This window comes from Stegodyphus dumicola, chromosome 6 (assembly GCF_044657685.1).
Source record: "Stegodyphus dumicola isolate Sdum_Otavi_A_Nest chromosome 6, ASM4465768v1".
Classification (NCBI taxonomy): Eukaryota; Metazoa; Arthropoda; class Arachnida; order Araneae; family Eresidae; genus Stegodyphus; species Stegodyphus dumicola.
In genome coordinates, this window is record NC_140773.1 from 182783971 (window position 1) to 182811464 (window position 27494).

The window sequence follows — 27494 nt, forward strand, 5'->3', positions numbered from 1 at the left end:
TTTCAGTGCATTTCTGTATACGTCGTAGCGCATATGTGTTGCAGCAGATGTTATCTACCGATACATGTTTGTTTTGAGCTGATGGAATGCGGAGAGGATAAGCACTTTTTCCTGGACCGTCAAAAGTATAAAGGTCAGGGTATGCAACCCCTCTATATATGCACTGCGCACTGTTCTGAAAGCTGAAGCGAAATAAATAGCTCATGTATGGGCCATGTCCCGTCAGTTATTGTGTCAGCTCAGAAGTACCATTGCGTAATTTATCTCTTATGTTGGAAGGTAATTATATACTCTCCTGCTAATATCGTCGTTATCCCAGGAACTTTACCAATATTCCATCAAAAGAGCCCTAGTGGTCGATTTCATGTGCGACTTCGACCATGGTATGTACAATATCCGCGTATATTCATCCTTGGCTGCCAGTTTGGGGAATTTCGGCTGCTTTTACATTGCCGTGTACTCCAACATGTGCAAAAATTGAAATCACTGTTCTTTGTAATCCATTCACTAGATTGCTGAAGGTACACCGGCCATGACATTCCTCTCTCTACGTCACATGCCGTACAGCACAGCCAAATCTATAATGGACTGGAAGCCCAAAAGTCACGTGATCCATGTGGTCGATGTGTTTTTGTGGTAGTATGTGGTTGTGAATCCGTGGTCGTGTATTTTGTGGATATATATTTTGCTAATAGTGCTTTGCAAGTGGATTATTTTACTATTCTAAGTGATTTTAAATAACTTAAACTTTATATAATGGTAAATAATAGTGCTAAATATAAAAATGACAAAATTAATATATAAAAGTTAAAAAATTTACCAATTAATTTTAGTTAATAAGTCACAATTGTTTATTTTTATTTATGCTTTGTTTCTGCATAAATTATGTATAATATGTAGCATGTGTGTATATTGTACAGCTCCAAGTTTTATGAATATATTTTTAATAGTGGAATAGGCTTGTAATTTGAGGAAACCACTTAAAAAAAATGAGCCTAATCACTTACCTCTCTAATGGTTTGAAAAAAGTAAGACAACATAAAATTGGAGTTGGCACAAATAGAAGATGTCCTTTTTATGAATGTAATTAGCCTTTAATTCTTCGAATTTTTCTTGAAAGAGTTATTTATAGCATAAAATGCAAATAAGTTTATCTTTACTATCAAATTTTCTAACATTTAAGGAATTTTTAATTCATTTCCCTGTTTTAACAAAACTGAGATAGCCAGTTTTTACTAGTGAAGGGAGTAAAGAGAGATGACTATCTATGGATATTTGATGGGATGGCATGGATTTTTACAAAATATTCTGCTTTTTAATATTTATTTTACTATTAAAGAAATATAAAAAAAATTACATCCATAAATATATTGAATTTTCCCACATATATGGATTTTATATTATTTTGGAATAAATTTAATTCATATTACATAAATGGATTCCATTTTTATTAAAATTATAGAAATAAAGATTGCATGTAGTAAATCTCAATGATATTTTTAGTTACATAAACAGAGTATAATTGTTTTTAAATTATTGAAGATATGTATTTTTACCTCCTGTGAAAATAATACACTATGAAAAATTTAATGTAACTCATGCTACCAACTCACGTTTATTAATTTTACTTATTACTTTACGAAAATAATAGTTTTAAGAGAAAACTATTATTTTCGGCAAAAAATAAACTTCACGATTATAGTGAAGAGAAAGAGATCGACTATTTCGATCACGTGACCTTCCAAATTGATTTCGCTTCAAGGCCACGCCGTGTAGGCCTATGCCGTACTGTACAGATCCCAAACCTCTCTCCTGATTGGTCTTTCAGTCCGTTCTGTTGCTTTTACGCTAATTTCTCTGCCTCGTCCTTAATTTTTGCAGACAAGTGTATTATAAACTACACTGGAATCTAAACTTCAAAAATGTTTTTAAAAATAATTTAATTCGTTTTAGTTCTGAAGAAGATTGGGAGAAAAATCTCGAGGTAAAATTACAAAACTCTGTAGCTTCAAGGCAAGAAGCCACTGATTGCTGTTTCCGGACGGCTGCAGCAATCAGAAAGAACCTGAGCGACACAGCAGATGCTTGGTTTAAAACAAGTAAAGCTCTTCAGGAAAGTATACAAGAGGATGAACGAACCGTTTACAACATCCAATGTCACCTGAAACGAGTTAGTAATTATTTTTAAATTTTACTCAGAGACTGTGATTTTTTTTTTTTTTTTTTTTCTCTTTTGCTTTTTTGCTTTCATTTTCTTTCTCAAAGAACTGGCAACGAGTACTTTTTCAACGATCATCTGTGCATTATCTAGCAATAAGTTTTTAAAAGTAAAATTTTATAGTCTCATTCATACAGCATAATGTAATAAAAATTGTTTTATTAATTTTATTAATAAAATAAAAAGATTTTAAAATTATCAATTTGATATGCAGAATGTTACAAGAAATGTGCATGACTAAATAGCTTTTGAACAATTTGTAATTGATTCATTGTTCCAGTTTAAAAAATATATTAAATAAAGAACACTTTTAGAGTGGGACAATTTTGATCACGTAACACTTTATACTAAGACTGTAAAAAAATAAAATTTTTCCATGGGTGAATAAATGTTTCAAATAACAAGTTGGTGCTTACTTTACAAAAGACTTTTAATAGGAGAAGGTCCATTATATGCAAACTTATTCTGAACAAACTACTGTTAAGATTCCATGATTTAAGCTATTTTCACTGTGAGGGAAAAAACTGATATAATGGGTGATATAAAATATAATTTCTATAAGCACAAAATTTCACATTTTAACATTTCCACGAATGGTAATTTGCAACCAGTGTAACTAAAATTGTATGGTCGAACCTGATTTATCCCAAAAATAGTAATAGCGATGTCTCTTATTAAATTTATTCGTTCTGTGATAATTTTATCCCCTTTCTTAAATCGACTATGGAAAACCTTTTTCTGTTGGTTCCCTGCGAGACATAAAATTTCAAATTTCATATATACCAAAGAACTGACAACGAGTCCTTTTTCAACGATAACTAATTTAAATTTCACATTACCAATGCGTATATATCAGCACGTACTTAATCCCACCGAAAAGAATACAAGTATGAGTTTTCTGTTGCTTTTCCCATGAGTAATATAGTCATCACCTACTTCAGTATAGTAACATATTTATCACCAATAGAAAGTTCTAAACAAAGACCTCCCTTCTTTAATTAGATAATCTTCGCTTCCTCTCTTTTTGGATTAACTAAATTACTTGGGCTTTAATAGCACCTGAACAATGACTTTTAGGGATTTATAGCTTTTATTTACACTTTTACATGTGTTTTGGGCCCAGTGGCATAGGTATATTTCTTGGGCCCCTTATGAAAACAAATTTCTGGGCCCCACTCCCTATCATATACAGCTGTCCAAAAAAAGGAGAGGGATCAATGACTTTTCTCTAACGACGACTTTAATCAGTGCTGAATAAGCACGTACTCATAGCGTATCAAGGTGGAAAACGCGTGATAGTTTTTTTTGTGAAAAAAATTACGAAGTGTTCCTCCCTTTCTTTTTCCGTTTCTCTATTTTTAAGTCATCAATGAGTGAAAAATTGAAGCTTTATTCCTGGCATCAGCTGATTTTTACTTCGTTGTACGAAGTAAAAAAGAAGTATTGTAATCGCGAAAAATTTCAGGCAGCATATTTCAACGAAAATATCCCATTTTGACCTCTTTAAAATGCAATTTAACGATGTATTTCCGTGACTGTATGTAAGGACAGAATAAAACACTCTTTTCCTCCAAAAAAATTATGAAACTGCTTTAAAATTAATTCTGAAGAGAATTTTTCGTGGCGTCTGTACGAACGTATGTACGTACGTATCTCGCATAACTCAAAAACGAGTAGCCTCAGAACGTTGAAATTTTGTATATAGGACTGCTATAACATGTAGATGTGCACCTCGTATTTTGGTTGCAATCGGCCGCACCAAACGTATATAAATATATTTATATATATATCCACTCTGTTACCCGGCTCAGTGATCTCAGTTTCTTTACTCTTATATGTTTGTAAATTGTACATTTTTTGCTTTAAAAATGATTGAATTGTGTTGTTTTTATCTTCCGGTTAAAGGTTTTATGACTTTCGTAATTCTGGAAGCAATATTTGTACAATTATCAACAATTTAAAAGCTGTTTAAGTGCGGTAAAGTTTTAAATAACATGGCGGACATATTTGTTAACATTTGAAACAGCAGAATTGTAGATTTGTTGCCAATCTAGATAATTGTTGCCAATCAATAAGCTTCGCAACACAAAAATAACGCCTTCCTTTACTATTGCGAATTAAATCATGCTTAATCCTTTGTGGAATTTTTTCGAGGAAATAAGTGTTTAAGATTTACTTCGTAATTTTTAATATAGATATTTTGAGTTTATGTATATTTCCTTGTCGCGAAGTGAAAACTGAATTAATTGAATGAGAAATACTCAATCGTCTGTGAAAACTGTTTCTTTTTTGTTTTGTTTGCTTAATTTCTTTTATACATCGTTCTAGCTTTGTTATAGTATTTGAATAGAACATGTGGCAACGATTAGATAATTCTTTAAATGATATAAATTTTGTGCATTCTGAGTTATAATATGAACGAAATATAATACTGTTAAGTAAACCTAGCGCCAGAGTGTCATATGGTAAACAAAGTGAATTTTAAAGAATGCATTTATTCTATTGTGGATTACGCGCTGTCGGCGAAGTAGGTTTAATTCAGTCTAATAAGTTTAAATGAAATGCAAGAAAAAATGCGTATAATTTAATATTCCGTACAAGGAAGTCACGTGGTGTACACATCAGATTTTTAATTCAGCTTTTCTGCTTTGCTCAAATTTTTATGAGGCTTTGTTTCATCAGGGACGTTTCGGGGACAAATAAAAAGAATCTAGAAAGAAAAGAAGCATAGTATCATGTAAAATACAGTAAAAAGGAAATATAAAATGGAAACATGCGAAATACAGGGTTGAAACACTAAATTAATAGATTTTATATAAAATTTCATTTTCAATTTTATATGAAATTTTCGCTAAGCGATAAGAGACAGACATCATGATAGGTAAACATACAAAAGAAATTATGTTAATTTTACGCCATAACTTATTTAGCTCACAAATATTAATTATTCAAAAATTTTCAAATTAATAAATTCATTAATTAAAAATAAATTTAAGACCTTCTTGAACAAAACTGTATTTTCTAACCTTAAAATAAACATTTATATCAGAAATTTCCTTAACAAAGTTGTTCCACTAATATATATATATATATATATATATATATATATATGTGTGTGTGTATCTCATATCCTTAATTTTGCAGCATATTGCGCAAAAAAATTATTTAGACCAAATTGGTCTTACAGTATTGTACTAACTAACCTTACTTGTTAATTATATATATATATACGCATGTTTGTATAATTTTCTAATCTCTATTCATTTAACTCCTCTAGTTCTAGTTCATGTAATTCCTAATTTTCTTCTTTCCATCAGCTGTAATTTTTTGCTAATATTGTAATAATTAATAATTGGCTTATGCTGTAAGGTATTTTCTGCCTCCTTACACCGTGCCTTTGTGGTGTAATTGGAGGGCATTTCCTGCTACAATAGGAGTTTCCGAAGTTCGAATCCCGGCGAGGGCATCGTTGCTTTTCCATATTGCCTGCTTCGATAAATGTAACGAATCTACAATGGGACTGATGAAACTGATGTTACAGATCACTATAAATAAATATTAAAAAAGTCATGATGTATTAAAATTTTCTTCTTTAAAATTTCCTTTCTGCAAAATCATTTATTAATTCCTTGGATATCTGCTATCTTTTCGACGATCTGAACTTCAGTACAATATAGTGACAAGATTAAAAACTAAATATAGAGCAGATTGAAATTAAGCTCTTTTATGCATTTCAGTGAATAAGACCGTTAAATACTATAAATAAGATCGTTCGGCCAAGGTTTCATTCCAAGCGAACGGCTGGCTACACAGTTGCTTTTCGTGGTTTCCTCGTATGTAATTTAAATCTGAGCCAATTCCCCTTCGAAATTCCTTCATGATGACATAACTTTCCTTTGGATGATAGCCCTCGTGTGCTTTGCAATATTCAAATAAACATACTTTTTATGCATTTCGATCTTGTTCAATTCATTTTGCAGACCATTAGATTACTAGTTTCGTAGAAATCGACAGCTGAGTAAGACTAGACTGGATTACTTGTTATACACACGAAGGCTATCTGTCTGAGAGGAGAAATGTTTTCTTGGCGGAATTTCTGAGAGAAACTGGTTCGTACCAACGTTACACATGAAGAAAACACAAACACTTCCAAGAAGCCAGCTCATTCGCCGGAAACTGAAGGCTGAGTAAGAAAAATTGCTGAAAATTCTTAATTGCATCCTGTGTGTGATTCCCGAGAACAGGTAGATTTAAGTATTTTCATGTTTGTTCTTATATAAAACTATTTTTTCTAAATAAAAATTTCAAATATTTCTGTTGTGGAAGTTGAAACCTTGAATGATAGTTGAAACCGTGAATATCCACTTTTGATTTTTTTCACTTGATATGGAAAGAAGAAAGGTTATTTTAATTTGTTTACTGTATAAAGAGTGCTCGAAAAAGATTTCTGCAGAGTAATTTTCTCAATTATTGATTCTAAACATATGCATCCATTTATAAAATGTCTAAAATGTAGGCAATTTTGGATAAAAATCTTCTGTTCAGTGATTAAGCGTAGCAAATAGCAAAACATAACATTTTATATAGCTTTCGTCGAGTAAAATATCCAATTAATAAAATATTCAGTATATTTTAATTAGTTAAATAAAAAGTTCCGTACCTTTGCTGTAAAATTTGCAAAATTTGAACATTTCTTCTTAGTACAGGAGCAAGCAAACTTCATGTCATTAAAAGCCGCATGTTCAAATTCAGGAACGTTTGAGAGCGGAAACTAAATTTTTCAAAAGCCGCAACTCCATATTTAAATCATTTTAAAAGTAGTTAAACATGTTTCAAATGGAAAGAAAATTCTGATTCTAAATAATTATTCAATGACAGTTTGCCCTCAGCATATAATGATTCATCGAACACAACGCGTAGTTTTGTGGTGTCTGTGTTTTCTCTAATTACAGCTTGATGCTGTAAAAAGTACTCTTTTTCAGTTTTAAAATACTCCGACTTTTGCGGATACCTGCTAATTAATGTTGATCAATTAGAATAATGCTTATAAAACTTCGGATTCTTCTTGCATTTACACCAAAGCAACTCAAATCGTTTTTCTGCTACTTCAAAATTATCCCATTTTCTGCTGCATGGTCGTACAACGGCAAGCAAGCTGTATATTTCTTTTCCTCAAATTTTACGGATTCTTGAAATTTTCTAAGCTGTAACTGTCATCAGATTTATTAGAAATCCTAAAAGATTTCTACTGTCATAAATTTCTCATCAATTCGGATGTGCAATCAACTTCTAAATTATTTTCAGCTTGTATCGAATTCTGTAGGATATTAAATGTTTCTGATGCATTACATTCTCTGTTCTGCCTACAGACCACCTATATATATATATCTTTCTGATTATATGCTGAGGGCTTTGGTGCATATATATATATATGTGTGTGTGTGTGTGTGTGTGTGTGTGTGTAAGATATAATAAAATACGATAGCTTTAAAAAATAATTGGCGACCTCAAAATTAACATTCTAGATTTGATGATCTCCCCCTAAATTCATCTGTTCTCCGAAATTCGAGATCTTTCGGCATTACGTAACGCTGCTTGAAAAGGATAACCAAAACCAATCATAGTTTATCTCTAGAATCGCACCTACTCTGGTATAAAAACGCCTGGCAGTTAGTTACGTCACTTCTTCAGCTAACTCCCACCTTGATAATATTTCCTGTTTTGCTTCCCCGTCTAAAGTGCCTGCGTCTTAATTTTAAGAATCAATGTAAATAGCAGTTTATCATATTTCATTATGGTTGAATCATAGAAATGTATGCGATTTCATTATGATTGATAATCTATGAAGCTGATTTGATATGCGTGAAAATAAAGACTGGAAGTTCTTCAAGGTTATGTTATATACATACATACATCGTGACATATATATATATATATATATATATGTCACGATTCCGGGATCATAGAAGAGAAATCAGCTTGCATTCGTCGTAGCTGAGCGTGAAGACTTACAGATGAAGATAACATATATATATATGTTAGAAAGCCTAGCGGTCATACGAAATGACCGCTGTTTTAGATATTACAAATTGTAATTAAAATGATTTGTGCAAAGGTGTCTGCTAATTCAAACTGAATTACCCAGGGCAGGCGGCGAGGACGCTCCTTTGTTACTGCCCCACGGAGTTTTCCCCTTTTACTTACTTAATTGCTTAAAGTAGAGTACAATGAAGGAAACCACTGGCGGTACATTTCTTAAGAGCGACCTCTAGCTCAATAAATAAAGGTGATTTAAATAATAAAATGTTAATTCACACGTCAAAGATCTCTTTGTACACAACATTTCTTGTGTAGATCTTTCCATCATTTTTAAGCTCGCCTTTCAGAGGACCATCAATTATTTTTAATTTTACGTCCGTTCTTTCACGAACTCTTGAACAGGCAACATAAAGTTGACCGTGTCCATATCCAGGCTCAGGTAAAGAAATGCCAACACGCTTAAGCGTTTGGCTCTGAGACTTATTATTGATGGTCATAGCAAAGGCAAGTTTTACAGGAAATTGTCTACGTCTCAATTAAAACGGCAACCTTGTGCCGTGGCAACTTCACCCCATTGGCTAGTGCAGTTACGCAAGTAACCAATAAACTATCGGCGACAAATAGACACTTAAGCCGCATATATATATGGCGTGAAGTAACATTATCTCCTCCGAAACGGCTGGCTCCCGAGCTGGGATTAGCGAAGCACACCGTTGGATTCCGCAGGTCCGTGGCACGCCCTAATGATCATTCGCGTCTTCGTGGGACTTTAATTAGCCGAGATATTAATTAAAAACTAATTTTCCCTTACGTTTTATTTACATTTTCCACTTTTTTCTTGGGTTTCCCTATTAGAGGGATTCGGCTACGTTCCAATTTTTTTTTTCTCGAATATCTACAGAACGGCGCCGAGTTGAAATTCGAGACGCCTATCCTCGGATTCCAAAAAATTCTCCGAATCCATCGATATCGTTCTCATCTTCGTACGACTTTAATCGGCGGAGATATTAATTAAAAACTGCGGAAACGTTAACTTTCGCTCTCATTTTTCCGAATGGCAACAATAAACTATCGGCGACAAACACTTAAGCCGCTTATATATATAAAGATATTTGAATAACATCATAAAGTTTTTTTTAACTAACAATAAGAAATAAAATAATTACTTTTCGACATTCATCAGTAAAATGAGAAGAAATAATTACTTTCTTTTGGACATTAGTTTACCATATTTCATTCATATGTCTTATTTGCATAAGAGCCGCACCGCTCGCCTGCGCCTTTAGCCACCCTTGATTTAGTAGATTTCAGTCTTAACTTAGAACACGGAAATTAAAGAATTCGTTGGCTTACTTTGGTTCACACATTTCTTCACTTGCCGGCAAAATAAAGAACACGTGCGAAATCAGTTATTTTCCAAGATTGGAACACTATCCTGGGAATTGGCATTCCGAGAAATAACACTGAACAATATTTCTCCAGAGTTCCAAACCAAAAATGCAATTCCACTCTCGTGTGAGTTACATTTAAAATAGACCTGCCTTTTATTACTTCCGTTAATTCAAGTTATAATATCCTTTTGCTGACATTTTGGCTTTTAAACCGAAATTTACACAGACTGCACATCTGCCTGTTTTACTTGCCTCAAAAAATTTCCTACTTCGGAATCATCTCGTGAGATACCAACAATGAATTGAATATATTGTTACGAAATGTACAGGCGCGGTAAGATGGCTTCCCCGCAAAGCAGTTTTAGGGTTGCCATAAAATGGCAAAGGAATGCAGAGTTGCCACATTTGGCGACAAAATTTGACGATATGCCATGGACGGATGGAGAACCTTCTGAAACGAATTCTTACCTGTTTAGCCCAGAATGTTCTCGAACACAAGCCGAAAGCTATATAAACCCTGATAGTCCGCAGTCAGTTAGTGTGTGTCTCGTCTAGCGAGTCAGTCCGTGCGGAGTCGATCGAGTTAACATCCGGGCAGGGAGTGCCGAGTGGGTCGTCGAATGCACCGAAGGAGTCTGTTAGTATATCGCGGTTAGTGCATCGTCGAGAGAGCGTGTTGCGTTCCGGGAACGACTGAACCGAAGAGTCCCAGAGCTGTGCTAGTGTGTCGTCGAGTGCATCGCGAGTTGTAGCATGGAGAGTCTCGAGAGTACGTGGAGTTCCGAGAACGACCGAGCAGAGTCAGAAGCTGTACTCCAGTGCTTTGCAGTGAAGCTGTCTCCACCGTTATAGCCTGACAGTGTGAAGGCTGTGTCGCTGATTGTGTCAGCGTGTTTATAACAGTTCGACGACTGTAAAAGAGACTTTGGAACTGTCCTGACAATATTGGCCAATAAAGTGTGTTTCGATACTTCATCAAGTAGTATTGTCATTATTCACTCCAAATCTACGAACCCCGTAACAATATTGAATGAAACCTACAGAAGTTACTGTAAAAGAGTGCAAAATTTTCAGAGGGGTATGAATGTAGTATTTTTTACGCTTTTAAATTATATACTAGTGTAGTTATAATAGGAACTCTGACCACTCTTTCTCAATATGCTTCAGTAAAATGTTGTTATGTGTGAAAGGGTTTTAAATTCTAAAAATGTATGACATAAGCTGAATTAATTTTACAAAATGTAAGATTTGAAAATAGTTGAACTTCGTGATTTTGAGTCAACATAAAATTCTTAGAATACATGCACAATTTCTCAAATAGAGGTATTTACCACAGGAAAATTATTTGATTGTGTACAAATGCTTTTAATATAGAGATCTAGATGCTGTTTGAATTTTTCTCAAGAAACGTCTAGAGAAACTTTAACCTTTCTGAACACTTTTATGGCAATAATTTGTAGAAAAGAAATAAAATGTTTCAGTTTCACTTAGAATTAATGAGAACTTGCATTTCTCATTATAATATTTTCTTAATTTAAAAATACCATACTTGATAAATGATTTCAGATTAGCATAAACCCATGCAATCAACCTGCAGAAGGTGTTGCCTTTATTTTCTTCGTCTATTCCTTTTTCTTCATCCTCCCTGAATAATTTACCTTTCCTGCTTCCTACGGGATATACTCTCCTATACTCCGTAGAATAGCACTGTTCGTTAATATCAAATGCGCTAGCTTGGGATAGGAATGATTTTCCCCAAGATATCCAACTCACGATACATTGACATCTGAAACTCCGTACCTTTTCTGTATGTTCTCAGTGTAAGGGGACGTTGCATAGGTTTGAATGAACAGCCTTGAAAAACGTGTGCTAAAATATAAATGTGAAAAATTTCAGGTACTAGTCTCTTTTACAGGATCTAGGTTTTCCTTTATTTTGCATAATAAATTACTTTAAGTTTAACATCTTTCCTGAACCTCTCATTTTCCCCTCGCATTTCCTTGCCAGGATGCAAATTTAAGGTTAAGTGAAGTGAGTATTTAAACGAGTGAATCTTGTAATTTATTCAGAGCGTGTTTTCGCTAGGCAGCGCACGTTACGAGTCTGTCCTTGCTGTTATGCGGAGTTGCTGATACACCTTTTTGGCCATTTAATAAGCCAGGTATGTTATTGAGTCAACCTAGTTAGCCTTAAATTAAATTTTTAATCCAGTACTACTCTTTAACTTTTGAATTTATTGTGTAGCGATTTTTAAGTTCCACCGCAAGTTGTCGGTGTTATCGTAAGAACAAAGTACGTGCCTTTTCTGTTCAGAGTTTGACGAATAATAAAGGGTTATTTGTACCCTTCTTTTGTGCTGGTATACCCTACGCTTGTGAGAGAAGTCGCCAGTTTCCTTAGTAAGATCTACTATAGTTTATATTACCAAAGAGAGTACTTTGGTACTTATATTACCAAAGAGAGTACAAGGTGTAGACATGCCAATAAAACATAAATTTCTAAATCGTACTCTAGAACATGGCTATGGGGAATACATGAATAAACGAAGAAAAACACCCCAGTATAAAACATAAAATAGGCCGAAATTATTTTCTCTCTTCATGAATAGAATGAGTTTAGCCTCTTCCTTTTATTAAAAGTAATTCAGAAATATTGCATTTGTTAGTTACAGTCAAAAGTCGTTAATTCGGACACCCATAATCCGGAATGATCTATAATCCGGACCTCAAAGCTAAAATCTTTCTGCGCATACGCTGCGTTGACGCATGCTCATAGGCGTTTTACGCGTGCGCGCAAGACATTTACGACTGCGCAAGCGCAGAATACGTTGTCGCGTGCGCGTTTAATGTATAACGGACGGTATAAGCTAAAATTATCTAATTATCTATTTCAGTTAATGTTGATGATTGCGTTGTTCCTTAATCTTCGAATTGGATCCGGCTTATTATTTTTTGCAGACTGTAAGAGCAATTTTATAAAAGTAAACTTGAACTTTGGATTATGTCAAATAGAATTTCCGATGCTGGAGCTCCCAAAGGATCTAGAAAACGAAAGTATGTTTCGATGTCCATCAAACAAAAAACGAATTCCTACAAAAAATGGATAAAGGTATATCTTTTGTTTATCTAACCGTTCCGAAATCTGGGGTGGGGGACGTCGCGGCGCGCAATGAACTGGAAGTTGATCTGTCAGCACTATCGTTATCTTCAGGGCAAATGTTTTTGTTTTATTCGGCTTAGAATTCCTTACTAAATGTAGTATTTAATCTCGATGTACTCCGTCTTTGATATGATTTAAATCAAATTCCTCGTCATTATAAATATCACGAATACAAATCAAATAGTTTTCTGGTTGCAATTTTCTAATTTCGACTATGCGTAAGGTATGCTTTACGCATGCGATTGAAAACGAAAAAATTTCGATTGACAAATTAGTCGGTATTCTCGACACAGCAATTATAGGACTTGAACAGCGGAACTTTGTAACCGAAGAAGATATTATTTCTGTTTATAGAATTAAAGAGAAAGTATTATCACATAAAACGAAGCAACTTAAACAACTTACATTGAAAGAAATGTTTAATAAAGTAAACAAATAAATATTAAGCTTCCTTTTTCTGTAAATTTTGATACCCTTTAGATCATAATTGCTCATTATTTTATAAATTACGGTTTCATATTTTTAATTTTATAATTTCTGCATGCCATCTTACCCGATTTAAACTGATGATCTATAATCCGGAAAAATAGATAATCCGGAGTCGCCGAAGTCCCGACGAGTCCGGATTAAAGACTTTTGACTGTATTAAAAATTAGTCCTCATTTCATATCCTAACGACAATAAACACCTGACCTCGAAGCTCAGTTTGAAAGAGAGATTTCTAATCTCTTTCATCTGTAGATGAACTCAGTGGAAAATCAGGAAAGATACTGTCTGTCTACCAGAAGAGCCTCGCCACAGTGTCTGGCGGGTGGCGGTCCCTATAGCAAAAGGGCTAGTAAATTTCAAATAGGGCCGAACCAAGGGCTGCTTTATTGTTATTTTGTTTTTGGCGACTGTTGGCTGAGGGAGAAAAGAGTTTATCATTCGTCTTCAAGACATCCCTACGGAAGATGGGTCAAGGCTCAATTCCACGGCAACAGACAGCTGCAGACTAACTGGCGACAGCTTTTCTCATGATAGACAGACTGTAACTAAGATTTAACTGAGATTGAATTACGATAACTTTTTGTCTTTTCCTCTAAGTTTACTGTAGACCATATAAATGTGAATTTGATGTAAAATAAATAAATAAATTTTGAAGTATATCAGTCTATCAGATTTATTTCATAAAAATATGATATTTGTAGAAAAATATGATATCATTTCTCTGTTTTGTAGCTGGATGAAGAAATGTCATCGACTAAACAAAGGCTAGCGTCATTCTATGATGTCCTAAAAATTCAAGATCGAGTTAAGAACACACAGCTATGGCGATTACAAACCATGACATACCGACCAGGGCCAGACCATATCAGAGATGCTCCGGTTCAAAAGTATGCTACTAATCTTCTTCATTTTAATAACTCAATTATTAATAAAATATTAACTACCGTGTTTTTCGACTATGAAAGGTATTATTTTAACCGAGAAAAAAGGTAGCAAGTACTGACTTAAAACTGAAATGCATTTACGGTGAAGAAGAATTAATACGTGTATTAAAAATTTTTTCCTGAATATTATCTCATAAATAATGAAAAGTATTGTTTTCATGGAGGAAAAAAACTGACTTAAAACTGAAGTGCATTTATTGTGCAAAAAAAAGTTAGCAACTATATAAAAATGTTTTTTCTCCTGAATATTATCTCATAAATTTAGGATGCCTCTTATCCTTATCAAAGTTCTTATTAATAAATAACCTAAAATATATAAATAAAATTGGTATACGAAATTATGAAATAAGCTTTGCTTTTAAACAAATAATCGGCTGTCTTAGATCCAGTATCCTAAGCTCAGATCCAACCTTTTCTCCTAACTCTTCAGCCAAGGTTTTAATGTCCTCTTTTATAACTTTTAACGACTCTATCTCTTTCTTTATATATATTTTAAACAAATAGCAGTTTTAGCTATTTAAAATTTAACCTTTATTTTTTTTAATAATTTTTAAAATTGCAATATACTTTGCATTTACCTATGACAGTACGGTGTACTTTACATTTACTTATGATGATACAATATACTTTCATCAAAATTTTCGAGGTATATTAAAGTATGCATTCAAAGGTAAAAATGTATGCATAAATGCTCAGAACTAAACATTCCCTTTAACACGTTCAACTGAAAAATTTTTCACTTGTTATAAATCTTGCACAAACTAAGATTTTATTCACAAAATTCTAATATTTAAAACATTCAAGACGACTCAGAAATGATTTGTTAAAATACCAGCTAACATTTATAATCTTCAGAATTATAGTAATTCTTCCCTCTTACGCATTCAATTATATAAGCTTAATTTCAGCGCAACTCATCAACATTTCAACTCTATTAACACAGATTCAAATTTGTATAATGAATGCTTTTTTATTTGAAATAAAACAAAAAAAGCGCATGTCTTTAAACTTTACGTAAAACAATGTCAAAGGTACCTACCAGCCTGGATTTGTAGGCTTGCTGCCCTGGTTGAAGCCTGAAACCTGTATATTCTTATATCACTACTTAAAATACTTATGGACGCTGATGGTCCCGACACTTTTAGCACTTCTCACAACACACACAATTTTCGGACATTGCTGGTCTCACGCTTGAACACGATGCTATATATTGATTATAACTTGAATTTTTTATGAACACTGATAGTCCCTACACTTTAAAGCATTACTCATGACACACACAATTTTCGGACACTGCTGGTCCCACACTTAAACACGATGCTGTAAATCTTCAGACATTACTGAAAAACTTAGGGTTGCTATTACATACGATATTAGTTGCCGGAACATAACGTTAGAAAGAACAATTCTGAATTCTGGGAAGTGAGCTTTCGCGAAATCGGGTTACCATCTTCACTTGGTAAACAGGCTGACAGCCAAACAAGAATCAGTTATCGCTCAGATTGGCGAAAGTGATGTTTCCTTTCAAGTGACGATTGCTTTTCCGTGTTGTATTTGTATCGCTCAAACCCTTTTCGTTTTAAACTTTATTGTTAGCTATGGAAAATAATAGAAAGGTGATGGCTATTAAGTAAATTACTTTTATCTCGACTCTGGCGATTCTAAAAGCTAAAGAGAAAAAACATGCACAAAGAAGTCCGATTCATTGTCAAATATATCTGTTGTATATATTTGATTTTATAATTTTAAATAGTTATTTTTGTATCCATATATTTATTTAATACTTTTATGTATATGATATAATGTCATTTACTGATATTTGTTTTGTGATGAGTCAAAAATTTTTATTTCATCCCTATAATGTTAAATATTTCATAAAAGCTACTTGCTCAATTTTTTTTTTTTTTTTTTTTTTTTTTTTAAATTTAAGTATAGTTACAAATGTAAAGGTTGTGTGTAAGTGGGTTAATTTTAATGAGTAGACTAATGCACAAAACGCATTTCAATTATTTGTCAACTGTGTATTCCATATCCATGATAATGCGCAAAGAACCGATGACTACAGTTGCTGACAATTACATAATCTTTATATGAATTAGAAGTAACTTTAAATAAACTTTTTGGCATTGTTCATTTTTGTATTCATACATATCTAGATATATATATATATATATATATATATACACACACACATCTAATAAGACATATATTTACCTACACATAGCAAGAGATATGCGATGGTTTAGAAGTTGTTGATGTATGTTTATTAGTATTAATGTAATAAGTAAGATTTTTATTAATGAATGTATATACAAATGTTTTTCATCATTCATAACAATAAATCCATAAATTTCTAATGTTTCAATATGTATCATTTATAATAAAAATATAGTTCTTAATGTGTTTATAATTTAAAAAGCATCTCATTAATCACAGGAAGATAATAGCATACAAATTTAATGTGTATCCTCATTATTACATAATCTATGTTTTAATAAATAATGCATAATCGCTGATTATGCAATTTTTATATAAAAGTAATAAAATTAATTAGCAGAAAAGTAAAGTCGCGCATATACAAATATATTTTAAAAAATCTGATGTGTACACCACATGACTTCCTTGTACGGAATATTAAATTATACGCATTTTTTCTTGCATTTCATTTAAACTTATTGGATCGAATTAAATCTATTTCGCCTACAGCCCCTAAAACATAATAGAATAAATGCATTCTTTAAAATTCACTATATTTGTTTACCATAGCGACACTCTGGCGCTAGATTCACTTAACAGTATTATATTTCGTTCATATTATAACTTTATGACTTACTTTTTTCTGGTCATTAACTACTAAAGAGTTTTCGCCAGTAGATCGCATTAAAGTGCACTAGGCAAAGATATTTCCAAGTGAATGGTACTAAGAAAAGTACCAACACCCGTGGGCGAAGAAAATTCAGCTGCGTGAGTAGGCACATCTTAATACTTACGAAAGTAGGAGTTCATATATTATAACTATGTCTATATCTATGTCTTATCATAGTAAGAGGCAATCGACCATTAACGGCCTTTACAAATATATGATACTTGACTTTAAAATGCTTGAAGAATCGAGTAAGTTGTATCCAATAATATGGAAGTATTTGTACACATGCTGTGCTAGAACTCAGAGATTACTAGCGACGGAGGCTCCTGTGCTGCCGTTCGTAGAATAAGTAAACTTTAAACAAATGAGGTGCTCTTGTGACGCCATTTATTAGTAGGGATCAAAAGCATTTTAGTTGACTGGAGCTCTGGTTGCGCCAATTCTTGCAGGATGTATTGTAAGGCATTTTTAAAATTTTATAAAAATTATTCTTCTGATAAGCAATAATTGGCAAGTAAAATGATGAAAAACACAATTTCTACATTGGAACGTTTCACAAGAGTAAAAACTATTTACACATAAAATCTACCTGCTTTGGCAGGAACAAAGTCCATAGCGCTTTGTAATTTGATAAGTAAATCTATGAGTAAAGAAAATGAAGTAAAATCTTGGCTAAATAAGAAGAAAACGAAAATATATACATTACCACCGACTATTATGGTGAATAGTGTGGGGCCTCTTGTGGCGTTGTTCAATTGTGAAATCATAATTTCCTAGTTTTTTGATGATATTCTTAGGATGACTGCCACATTTCATAAAAAGTTATGAGAAGCTTTTAGAATTTCAGAATCCGTGGGTTTAATTTTTAAGTCATTGTGAAGAGTGCTCTTTCATACAAACCAAGGCGCATTTGTAATTATTCGGATGGCCTTATTTAGAATTCTTTCTATTCTTTCGCGATGAGTTCTTGCAATTGCAGCCCACGCTGGGGAAGCATACAGTAAAATCGGGAGGATAGCTTGTAGATAAATAACTCTTTTTGTAGCGAGACCTAAGTTTAGAATTTCTCGTTATGAATGCATAGATACTGCCTATTGCTTGGTTGGCTTTTTTACAGATATTTTCGATATGGTTTTTGAAGGTTAGTTTTTGATCGAGATAAACGCCTAAATATTTAACACATTTTTCATTTGGGATGGAGATATTATTAATTGTGATATTGTTGAGATGTCTTCTGGAAGGGTTCTTTTGGAAATAAATTGTGGTGGATTTGCTTTCATTGATTTTAATTTTCCAAACGTTAAACCATGGGAAGATATAGTCTATTGCATTTTGGAGGTTTTGAATGGCTTTTTGCGGATTAATGGATTTCCTGAGAATTGCAGTATCGTCTGCATAGCAGGCGATAATGGCATCTTTGTGGCTGGGAAGGTCATTTATGTAGATGTTAAAAAGAAAAGGTGAAAAATTCGAGCCCTGAGGGACACCTGCTTTCATTACTCTGATATTAGATAGCTCGTTCTTAATACGAACTTGAAAAGTTCTGTTTTCCAAAAAAAACTTGAAATTAGTAGGATTAATCCAGGTGGAAATTTGTTTCCGATAAGTTTCATAAGGAGGCCTAGGTGCTAAACCTTATCAAACGCTTTTTCAATATCAACAAAAATGTCAGCAACAGTGTTTTTTTTTTTTATTATTATTATTATTATTATTATTATTATTAAAGGCTTCTCCGATTCCGATGATTTCAGTAATTCTTGTAACTTGTTGGGTGGTGCTAAATCCAAATTGATGTTCCTTAATAATATTATTGCCTTCAGCGAATTTAGTGAGCCTATTGATGACTAATCTTTCAAACAGCTTGCCAACAGCTGAAAGTAAACTGATGGGTCTGTAATCTGAAGTGGAAGATCCATTTTTCCCAGGTTTCTTCAAGACAATGGTTATCGCATGCTTCCATTGTTTAGAAAGAAATTCCATGCTCAAGCAAGCATTAAAGATGTAATATAGTTGCAGGATGGCTTTTCTTGGTAAATTTTGCAGGGTTTTATTAGTAATTTGGTCATAATCGGGAGCTTTTCTTGGTTTTAATTTTCGAATTAATTCTGTAATCTCTCTGGGTGTGGGGTAGGTTATATTATAACTCAGAACGCACAAACTTTATATCATTTAAAGAATTATCTAATCGTTGCCACATGTTCTATTCAAATATTATCGTTGCCACATGTTCTATTCAAATACTGTAATAAAGCTAGAACGATGTATAAAAGAAATTAAGCAAGCAAAACAAAAAGAAACAGTTTTTCACAGACGATTGAGAATTTCTCATTCAATTAATTCAGTTCTCACTTCGCGACAAGGCAAAAATACATAAAAACTCAAAATATCTGTATTAAAAATTACGAAGTAAATCTTACACACTTATTTCCTCGAAAAAATTCCAGAAAGGATTAAGCATGATTTAATTCGAAATAATAAATGAAAGCGTTATCTTTGTTGTTGCGAAGCTAAGTTTCTCTAGATTGGCAACAAATCCACTAGTCTACTGTTTCAAATGTAAACAAGCAATTGCCGCCATCAAAAAAATTAATAGCCTTAGCGGCACTTAAACAACTTTAAAATTGTTAATAATTCTAAAAATATTGCATACAGATTTACTAAAGGCATAAAAACCTTAACCGGAAGATAAGAACAACATAATTCAATCATTTTTAAAGCAAAAAATGTACAATTTACAAACATATAAGAGTAAAGAAACTGAGATCACTGAGCCGGGTAACAGACTAAATATATATATAAATATATTTATATACATTTGGTGCGGCCGATTGCAACCAAAATACGAGGTGCACATCTACATGTTATATCAGTCCTATATGCAAAATTTCAACGTTCTGAGGCTACTCGTTTTTGAGTTATGCGAGATACGTACGTACATACTTTCGTACAGACGCCACGAAGAATTCTCTTCAGAATTCATTTTAAAGCAGTTTTATAATTTTTTTGAAGGAAAAGAGTCTTTTATTCTGTCCTTACGTATAGATATCACGCAAAAACATCGTTAAATTGCATTCGATAGCGGTCAAAATGGATATTTTCGTTGAAATATGCTGCCTGAAACTTTTCGTGATTATAATACTTCCATTTTACTTCGTACAAGGAAGTAAAAAATTATTCCCCTTAAGCTTAATACAAAAAAAAAAAATTCTATTACATAACAATAACATTCTTTTCACACGATCAGCACGAAACACGACAAATTTGGCAAACATTTAGCGACGAATAATTTGTAAACAAATCATCAGAAACAGCACGTCATCACCGAGCACATCATAAAATATTGTCTATTCTGAAATTTCCACGATTATAAATTTAATGAATATATAAACATTTAAAAATGACTTAAGGGGACTCATACACCTTAAAACCCATAAGATCTTCGAATATGTGACTATTGCAAGAATTGGAATGACATATTTATTTTAAAAGCAATTACTTTCAATCTTTTACAGCTGACTACATAATATGTAGCTGCTTTCTGAAATAGTAATCAGAAAGTTTGTGTTGCCACAAATATTTTTATAATTTAATCTGCTTTGTAACAAAAGGGTTCATCATTTTTCCACCTTGTGCGCACAGTTTAAAGCATTCTGTTGCATAATTTAATTCCATATTTAATATAGAGCTTTTATAACATTTAGAAATTACTGTGATCCAAAAATTCTAAGAATTTCATGTTAAATTTTTATTTTATTTGGAGTTGAGTTTATGAAATGCATTTTAATAAAAAAATCTGTAATGTTTTCGTCCATAAAATTTTTTGATAACATTAAAATATTCATCATATTTTTGGTTCAGTTAGAAAATAGTGCCCATATAAATAATTCTATCAAATTTCAAGTATGTAACATTAGCCATTTTAAAAATACCATGCCCATGAGGTGGAAACAGGACGAAACGTTCTGTCACAAAGCGGAGTCGCAACACAAACTTTCTGCTTACTAGTTTTCAAAGCAGCTATATTATGTAGTCAGCTGTAAAATGTTGGAATTCAATGCTTTTAAAATAAATAAAATATCCCAATTCTTTCAACAGTCACATATTCGAAGACTATAAGAGGTTTAAGGTGTATGAGCCCCCTTAAACAGTTATACTACAACAAAACAGTAATATATATATATATATATATATATACGGCTTTTTCCGCATTTCTTGAATTAAATCGTCATCTATTTCCACCGTCCATGATTTCACAACGAGAGCCATCGCCCTATTGAAAATTACCCGTGATCCTTCAGAAGCAGAATTTTCGTCTGATTGGTTGAACCTGTGTGGAACACGGCTCCAGGCGAAACATTTTCGGGAAAGTTTCAAAATGTTTCTCATAGCCGGGACATGCTGCGCTTAGCTAGATGCAACATTTCTCGGAAACCTTCCGTTTAAACCAGTGCTACTAGAATCTCGTTTCTCGGAAATGTCCCGCCTAACCGCGCACGTCGATAGAAGTGATAGCCCCTTAAGATGAACTCAATTTTATAACCCAACGCTTCTTTTCTTACCCGGACTGACGCCCGCAATCTTTAGAGTAAAACACAAGAGTTCTTGTGTGATTGTCAAACTAAAATTGTTTCGTTGAATTCATATTGTAGATTGTAGCCCTGCCACCAATAAATTTCAACGCTGGGATCCTACCGTTGCCACCAGTAAATATAAGCACTTCGATCCCACAGCTGCCACCAAGAAATTTAAGCTGTAATCAGGAACCTCAGTTTTGTTGCTATTGATTTGGAAGCTGGGGTTAAGTTCTACAGATCCTACTAAACAAGTTAGCGAGTTATGAGTTATCGCTACGTTAGATATATTATGACAAAGTTTTGAGAAGGTTTAAATAACCTTTTTATTTAATTTGACTTTTAATATAAAAGGCACCACTTGTGCCACAGAGAAACCACCACTTGTGGCAATGTATACTAAGCAATAACAAATAATTCAATCTGAACGCTGATAGCTTAGATTGAATAGAATGCTGATAACGAGATCTAAGACTATAGTCAAATAAAATAAACCATAAGCTGGCTCATTAATTTCACCGGCGCATAATTTATAGAATCGGCTAGTGAGAGAATGCAAAAGCTGGGATAATCACTTTTAGGTAAGCTTGGCGGAATTCTAACAGCGCAAAGAGAGTACCAGAAACTTTCTTTCTTCGATTCAAAACCCTCAGCTTCCAAACTATAAAAAATTTTAAAAGCTCATTTTGCATTACGTTGAGGCATACGGAAAGGAGAAGTTAAGTAAAGATCAAAATCACAATAACTGGTTAATTAACATAAGAATCTCCAAGCTAAACTAGAAGAGAAACACGCTAATTTGACAATCAAAATCGTAAAAAACAACCTTGTATTTAGCGTAGGTATAATGAAACACTCAATCTATTTCGAGGGCAGCTAAAGGTCCCTCCTCATCAGGAGAAAGAAATACATAGAAAGAAGAAAATAGGAGAAGGAGTCACAGCACTGCACGTGGTTATAAGATAAGGACCACGTGTTTCTGTGACTCCTTCTCCTATTTTCTTCTTTCTATGTATTTCTTTCTCCTGATGAGGAGGGACCTTTAGCTGCCCTCGAAATCGATTGAGTGTTTCATTATACCTACGCTAAATACAAGGTTGTTTTTTACGATTTTGATAATCTCCAAGCTGTTACTATTTTATTTTGGAAAGTTATTCATAGCTGTTTTGTTCAATTGCGCTATCCTCTAGAATTTTATTCAGGTAACACTGCCGATGAATTTTGTACGCTACAGTTCTACTGATGGCGTCATAAATATGACTAAGTAATTTGTCTAGATATACTATAACATGTCAAATTTTTTTCTAAATGTATGCAAAAGAATAACTTAATTTTGAATAAGGATTACTAAAAGCCCCTAGAAATTGATAACTTCACATTCCTCATCATAGTAGTTTCATATGAAATAAAATTTTAAAATTCGTTTTCTTCCCTTCCTTCTACTTAAAATTCCTACTTCTTCAGTCCATAACCTATTTACTTTATTGAACTTTTTCTTATCAGTTGTCAGAAGATCTAGTTATCTTATGCTAATATATGCCGTATGCATTTTCATAAAATACTTAATATTCTAAATTGTTTATATATACATTTGTGAACTATGTGATTTGTTTGTTAGTTAGCCCCCCTAGAATGCATTTTCCTAAATTTTCTCATATGCAGCTATGCAGCTATTGAGAAAAAAAAACTGTTTATACGTGGACCCGTGCGGTTTAAACCTTTCGTCTTCAACGATTAGTTGTATTGATGAAATTAAATTGAAAGGAAGCAAAGCAAAATGTGGTGTACCTGCAAATAAATCCAATCTGATCTTATATCAGTTTCTGTAAACGTAAGCAACCCACCAGTGGTCGAGTAGCTAAGACCGCTGAAACCTGGTAGTTTAACTTGGCATCAAATACTGACAAATAAGTTGAATTTTTGTGATTTTCCCATTCTGCAAGGTGAAAACGGGCCAGTTTTTCTTAAAATCCTCCACAAAGACATCTTGCCATAATCAAATAAAACCATAAAACTGTAAACTCAAGTTTTGGGTAACTTAAGATGGCTTAGTTACCTTTTTATTTGTCTTTCATTGAATGTATGCATTAAATTATTTTTCTATATTTTGTTCTTATTTTAATAGGTTAGAAGAAGAACTACGCAATATAGAAACAAAGAAATCGTATGTGTTTGATAATGTGGAGCGGAATAAAGATCTATTGCAAAATCTCAGTGACGAGAAAATGAAACAGATGTTGGAATTAGAAAAGGTATCACGGAAATTATTCATCGAACGAGAAAATTGCCTTGGCGCTAGAAGAACGATTCACATCGAAGGACTAAATCTCAATGATTATGTTACCAGTTAAACAACACTTAACTAAAAGTGCCTTCTTTTGTTTGGATTTTTTAAATCATAATCAATTTAAAATAGTAACATGGACTTCTGCTATAAAATGTTAAATTCTGACAGTCTGCAATTAAGTATTGGTATGAACTTTAAAAATTTCATGCTAAAATTTAGAACCACACATTAAAATTTAGCCTGTTTTCAAAAAGAAGATTATTGGTTATCATGTATAGTTTAAAAATTTTAGAAATTTAGCTTATCGGACAGAAATGTTGAAAAATGTATGACACATTAAAAAGTTATACCAGGAAAATATGCGAAAATTATCTTTTGACTTTAAAATCATCAAACACCAGTTTGTAACTGTATATTTTTTCCGACTCATAGTGAAAAATGCGGAAGAAGGTTTTATGTAATAAAGTTGCGGTGTATATCATCAAGCCTTTCTTAAAGACTAAGAAGGAATGACGATAATTAACTATTCCTGGCCACTATCAGTAACGGAGTGATTAAAACCTGGACATTGATACGCTAATGAGCAAAAATTATCGATGATGCACTTTTTTCGCATCGCATAAAGTAGTAGTTACATAGAACGGTGTTTCAGATCTGTACAAAATACATAGTTTCGTACGTACGGGTTCGTAATATATTGAATGCACAGAATTGATGATAGTTTGATAAAATGTATTTTAAGAAAAGAAACACTTCACAGTTCTGGAATTTTTCACAAAAATACTCGCACAGCTCTTTACAGTATCACAAAGTACAATCAGTAGTCCGACTTAAAATTACTAAGAACGTTAGACACCACGCAATGGAAAGCACATCTAAAAGGCGAAGCAAACACGGAGATTCTCAAAACGTTGTAGCTGAATCTGAACTAACAACTGAGAGCATATGGTCTTTCCGGTCTTATATAGTTTTCACACGGCCGCCAAGACATCTCTACTACTTCTTAAAATTACTAGAAGGTATATGATACCGTTACAGATACACATGGAATCAATTACAGTTATTGCAATACATATTACAGTGATAGAGAGACCGAACGAAAATGTCATCAAACAGTCACCAAGTCTGGAGACTTTTATTGATTTCTAGCCAAATTCGGGGACAAAAATTAGGCTGAAAAATCGTCGCCAGCTTGGCGATATTTCACCAAACCAGCAAGACATTTACTCAACATTAAGAAGATTTGCCCTTGTATTCTTTCTTTTCCTGCAAAGCATCTCCTCTTTAGATTTTCGGGACGCATTATACAAAAAAAAAAAAAAAAAAAAAAAAAAAAAAAAAAAAAAAAAAACTATTATCTCATAAACAATTTCACTAAGTTTATTTGCTTAGAAACAAAATCGAGATGTAAGACTAGAAAAGGCATAGTAAGTGACGGAGACAGTGATAAAAAATACGCACGGGACCTTTACTCAAAAACAGGTTCTGAACTAAGTAGGATAGACGATCGAAACAGACATGAAGAATATCATTTTCAGCGAAGTATATAATCATCCCTGACTGCTAAACAGAATGCTCGCTGTCTATTCACCCCTCAGTACCAAGTCTCTGACGAACTTTTGAGCATGGCTTTTGAATACTAAGATACTAAGTTGTAATATACTGGATTTTTACTGCATTGTGGCAGTACTTTCCAGTAGCAGAAGAGACTTCCCGAAGGACCTGGCTTTGTGGAGAACTCGGGAGGGTCCTGTAGTAGAAGATCATCAGGAAGAAGCTAGAAAAGAAAGAGAAAGGTACGAAGCTTTTGAATGAGCATGGCCCATTCCTTTTATAGCCCCGATCGCAGCTGCGAAATGGCTGATGTGCATTAGCGACGTGCCCCGGGCGTTTGATATCTATTCAATTGGAGTTAGATCGAGGGACCTTGCAGATTAATCCCTGTAGCGAATAGCTTCAGGACTCTCCTACACCTCAGCGGCAGCTGCTGTACAATAAGGTCGGAAGTTGTAATCTATGAAAAGGAATGCACGATCCACAGCGCTCTAGAAATGATGTATATGAAGAAGAGGAAGCGTGGTATAATCTATCGCAGGAACAGAGGAAGTGTTACCCGTTACCATTACCACCCATACTTTACTTTATTGCCTGCTGCTGCCTGAATAAGCCACGTCTCTTGCTTCGCTGTACTTTTTCTATTACTTAAAATGTAAGCTGCCTGTATAGAAATTGTGCGACGCGTTTAGCACCTTTAGTGTTGTACTAAGCAAAAATGTATTTCTGAAGAATTATTCCTGTTCAAAATAAAAATGATATTTTAACCATCACACCAGCTGCGATTTTCCCTCCATCTAGGCAACAGTTTTCTCGGTCAGGACTAAAAATTGATTGGGTTTATCTTCTCTACTAAGTTCTAACAACGTACTAACAAAAAATATTATACAATTTTCGTAATCGTTGATTATAGTTATACAGAATTACAGAAGTATTTTAAATAACGAAAATATTCACATTTTGACAATGTCAAATTTTTAAAGGAATTAATTTTTGACAAACACCGAAATATAACTTTTAATACGGTTTTCCAATTCATATATTTGAGGAGAAAGTTTTACACTTGTTATGAAAAAAATGAAATTCGAAATTTGACTCCTGTAGGCAAAAATTGACCGGAATATTTAATTTTTAAATTTGCAATTTTTGATGCCATTTTAGATATTTCTTAAAGTTAAAATAATTCGAAAAAATAAGTTTAAATAAAGTGTAGCAAAAATGTGTATAATTTAGTGTGAAGTCCACATCAGAATTTTAATATAATTATTAAGATTTGGAGCGAGAGCTTCAATTCAAAGTTACTATCGCTGAGGGTTTTATTATCACTAAATTTTAAGCTTTAGCTCTTTAAAAACTATATTATATTTTTTACTCTAAAATATATAATATGTATCAAATATGCATTAAACTTACCTATAATATGGATACGCTGTTTTAATGATTAAGAAGACATATTTCTTTTATAAAACTTTGGATGTTTTCTTTCGATTCCATAGCTTTTTCCAACATATTGCTATGTATTACACAGTACCATCAGTATTTCCACTTAAAACTACTAATAACGTTAAACATAACGCAATGTACAGTGTATCTAAAGAGATAACTGACCCGGAAACATCACCGATCTCACCCTAAAATAACAACTTGCAACAATAACACAACAACTTCAAACTATCTAACTAAGAACATATGCTCGCTCTCCTGTATTATTTAGTTCACAACTGGCCGCCAAGATATTTCTAGTACTTACTGGAAAGCAATACGAGAGTGAATTAGGTTAAAGCTAACACAGTTATCAATTACATTTATTAAATTACAATACTTATGTTATGTTATATAGAAGTGAAAGGGCTACCAAATATTTACCCTAAGTAAGTAGGTATTAGCCCCACACACTAACTAGAAAATTAACAACAATCCGGCATCATTCCTCAAGTCGTGATGGAAATTGTGACTCCAGCCAGCACTACAAGTAT

The 27494-nt window shown here is 33.2% G+C and overlaps 1 protein-coding gene across 1 annotated transcript in view; it reads left to right on the forward strand.

The window, feature by feature from the left end:
• The window catches only part of LOC118201865 (uncharacterized), a 73558-nt gene extending 46711 nt beyond the window's left edge, over window positions 1-26847 (forward strand). Inside the window, exons 6-8 of the mRNA XM_035374030.2 lie at window positions 1954-2170; window positions 14029-14183; window positions 23803-26847. Of these exons, the coding sequence (XP_035229921.1) occupies window positions 1954-2170; window positions 14029-14183; window positions 23803-24028 (598 nt within the window). The 3' untranslated portion in view covers window positions 24029-26847. The remainder of the gene's footprint in view (window positions 1-1953; window positions 2171-14028; window positions 14184-23802) is intronic.
• Window positions 26848-27494: the final 647 nt, after the last annotated feature.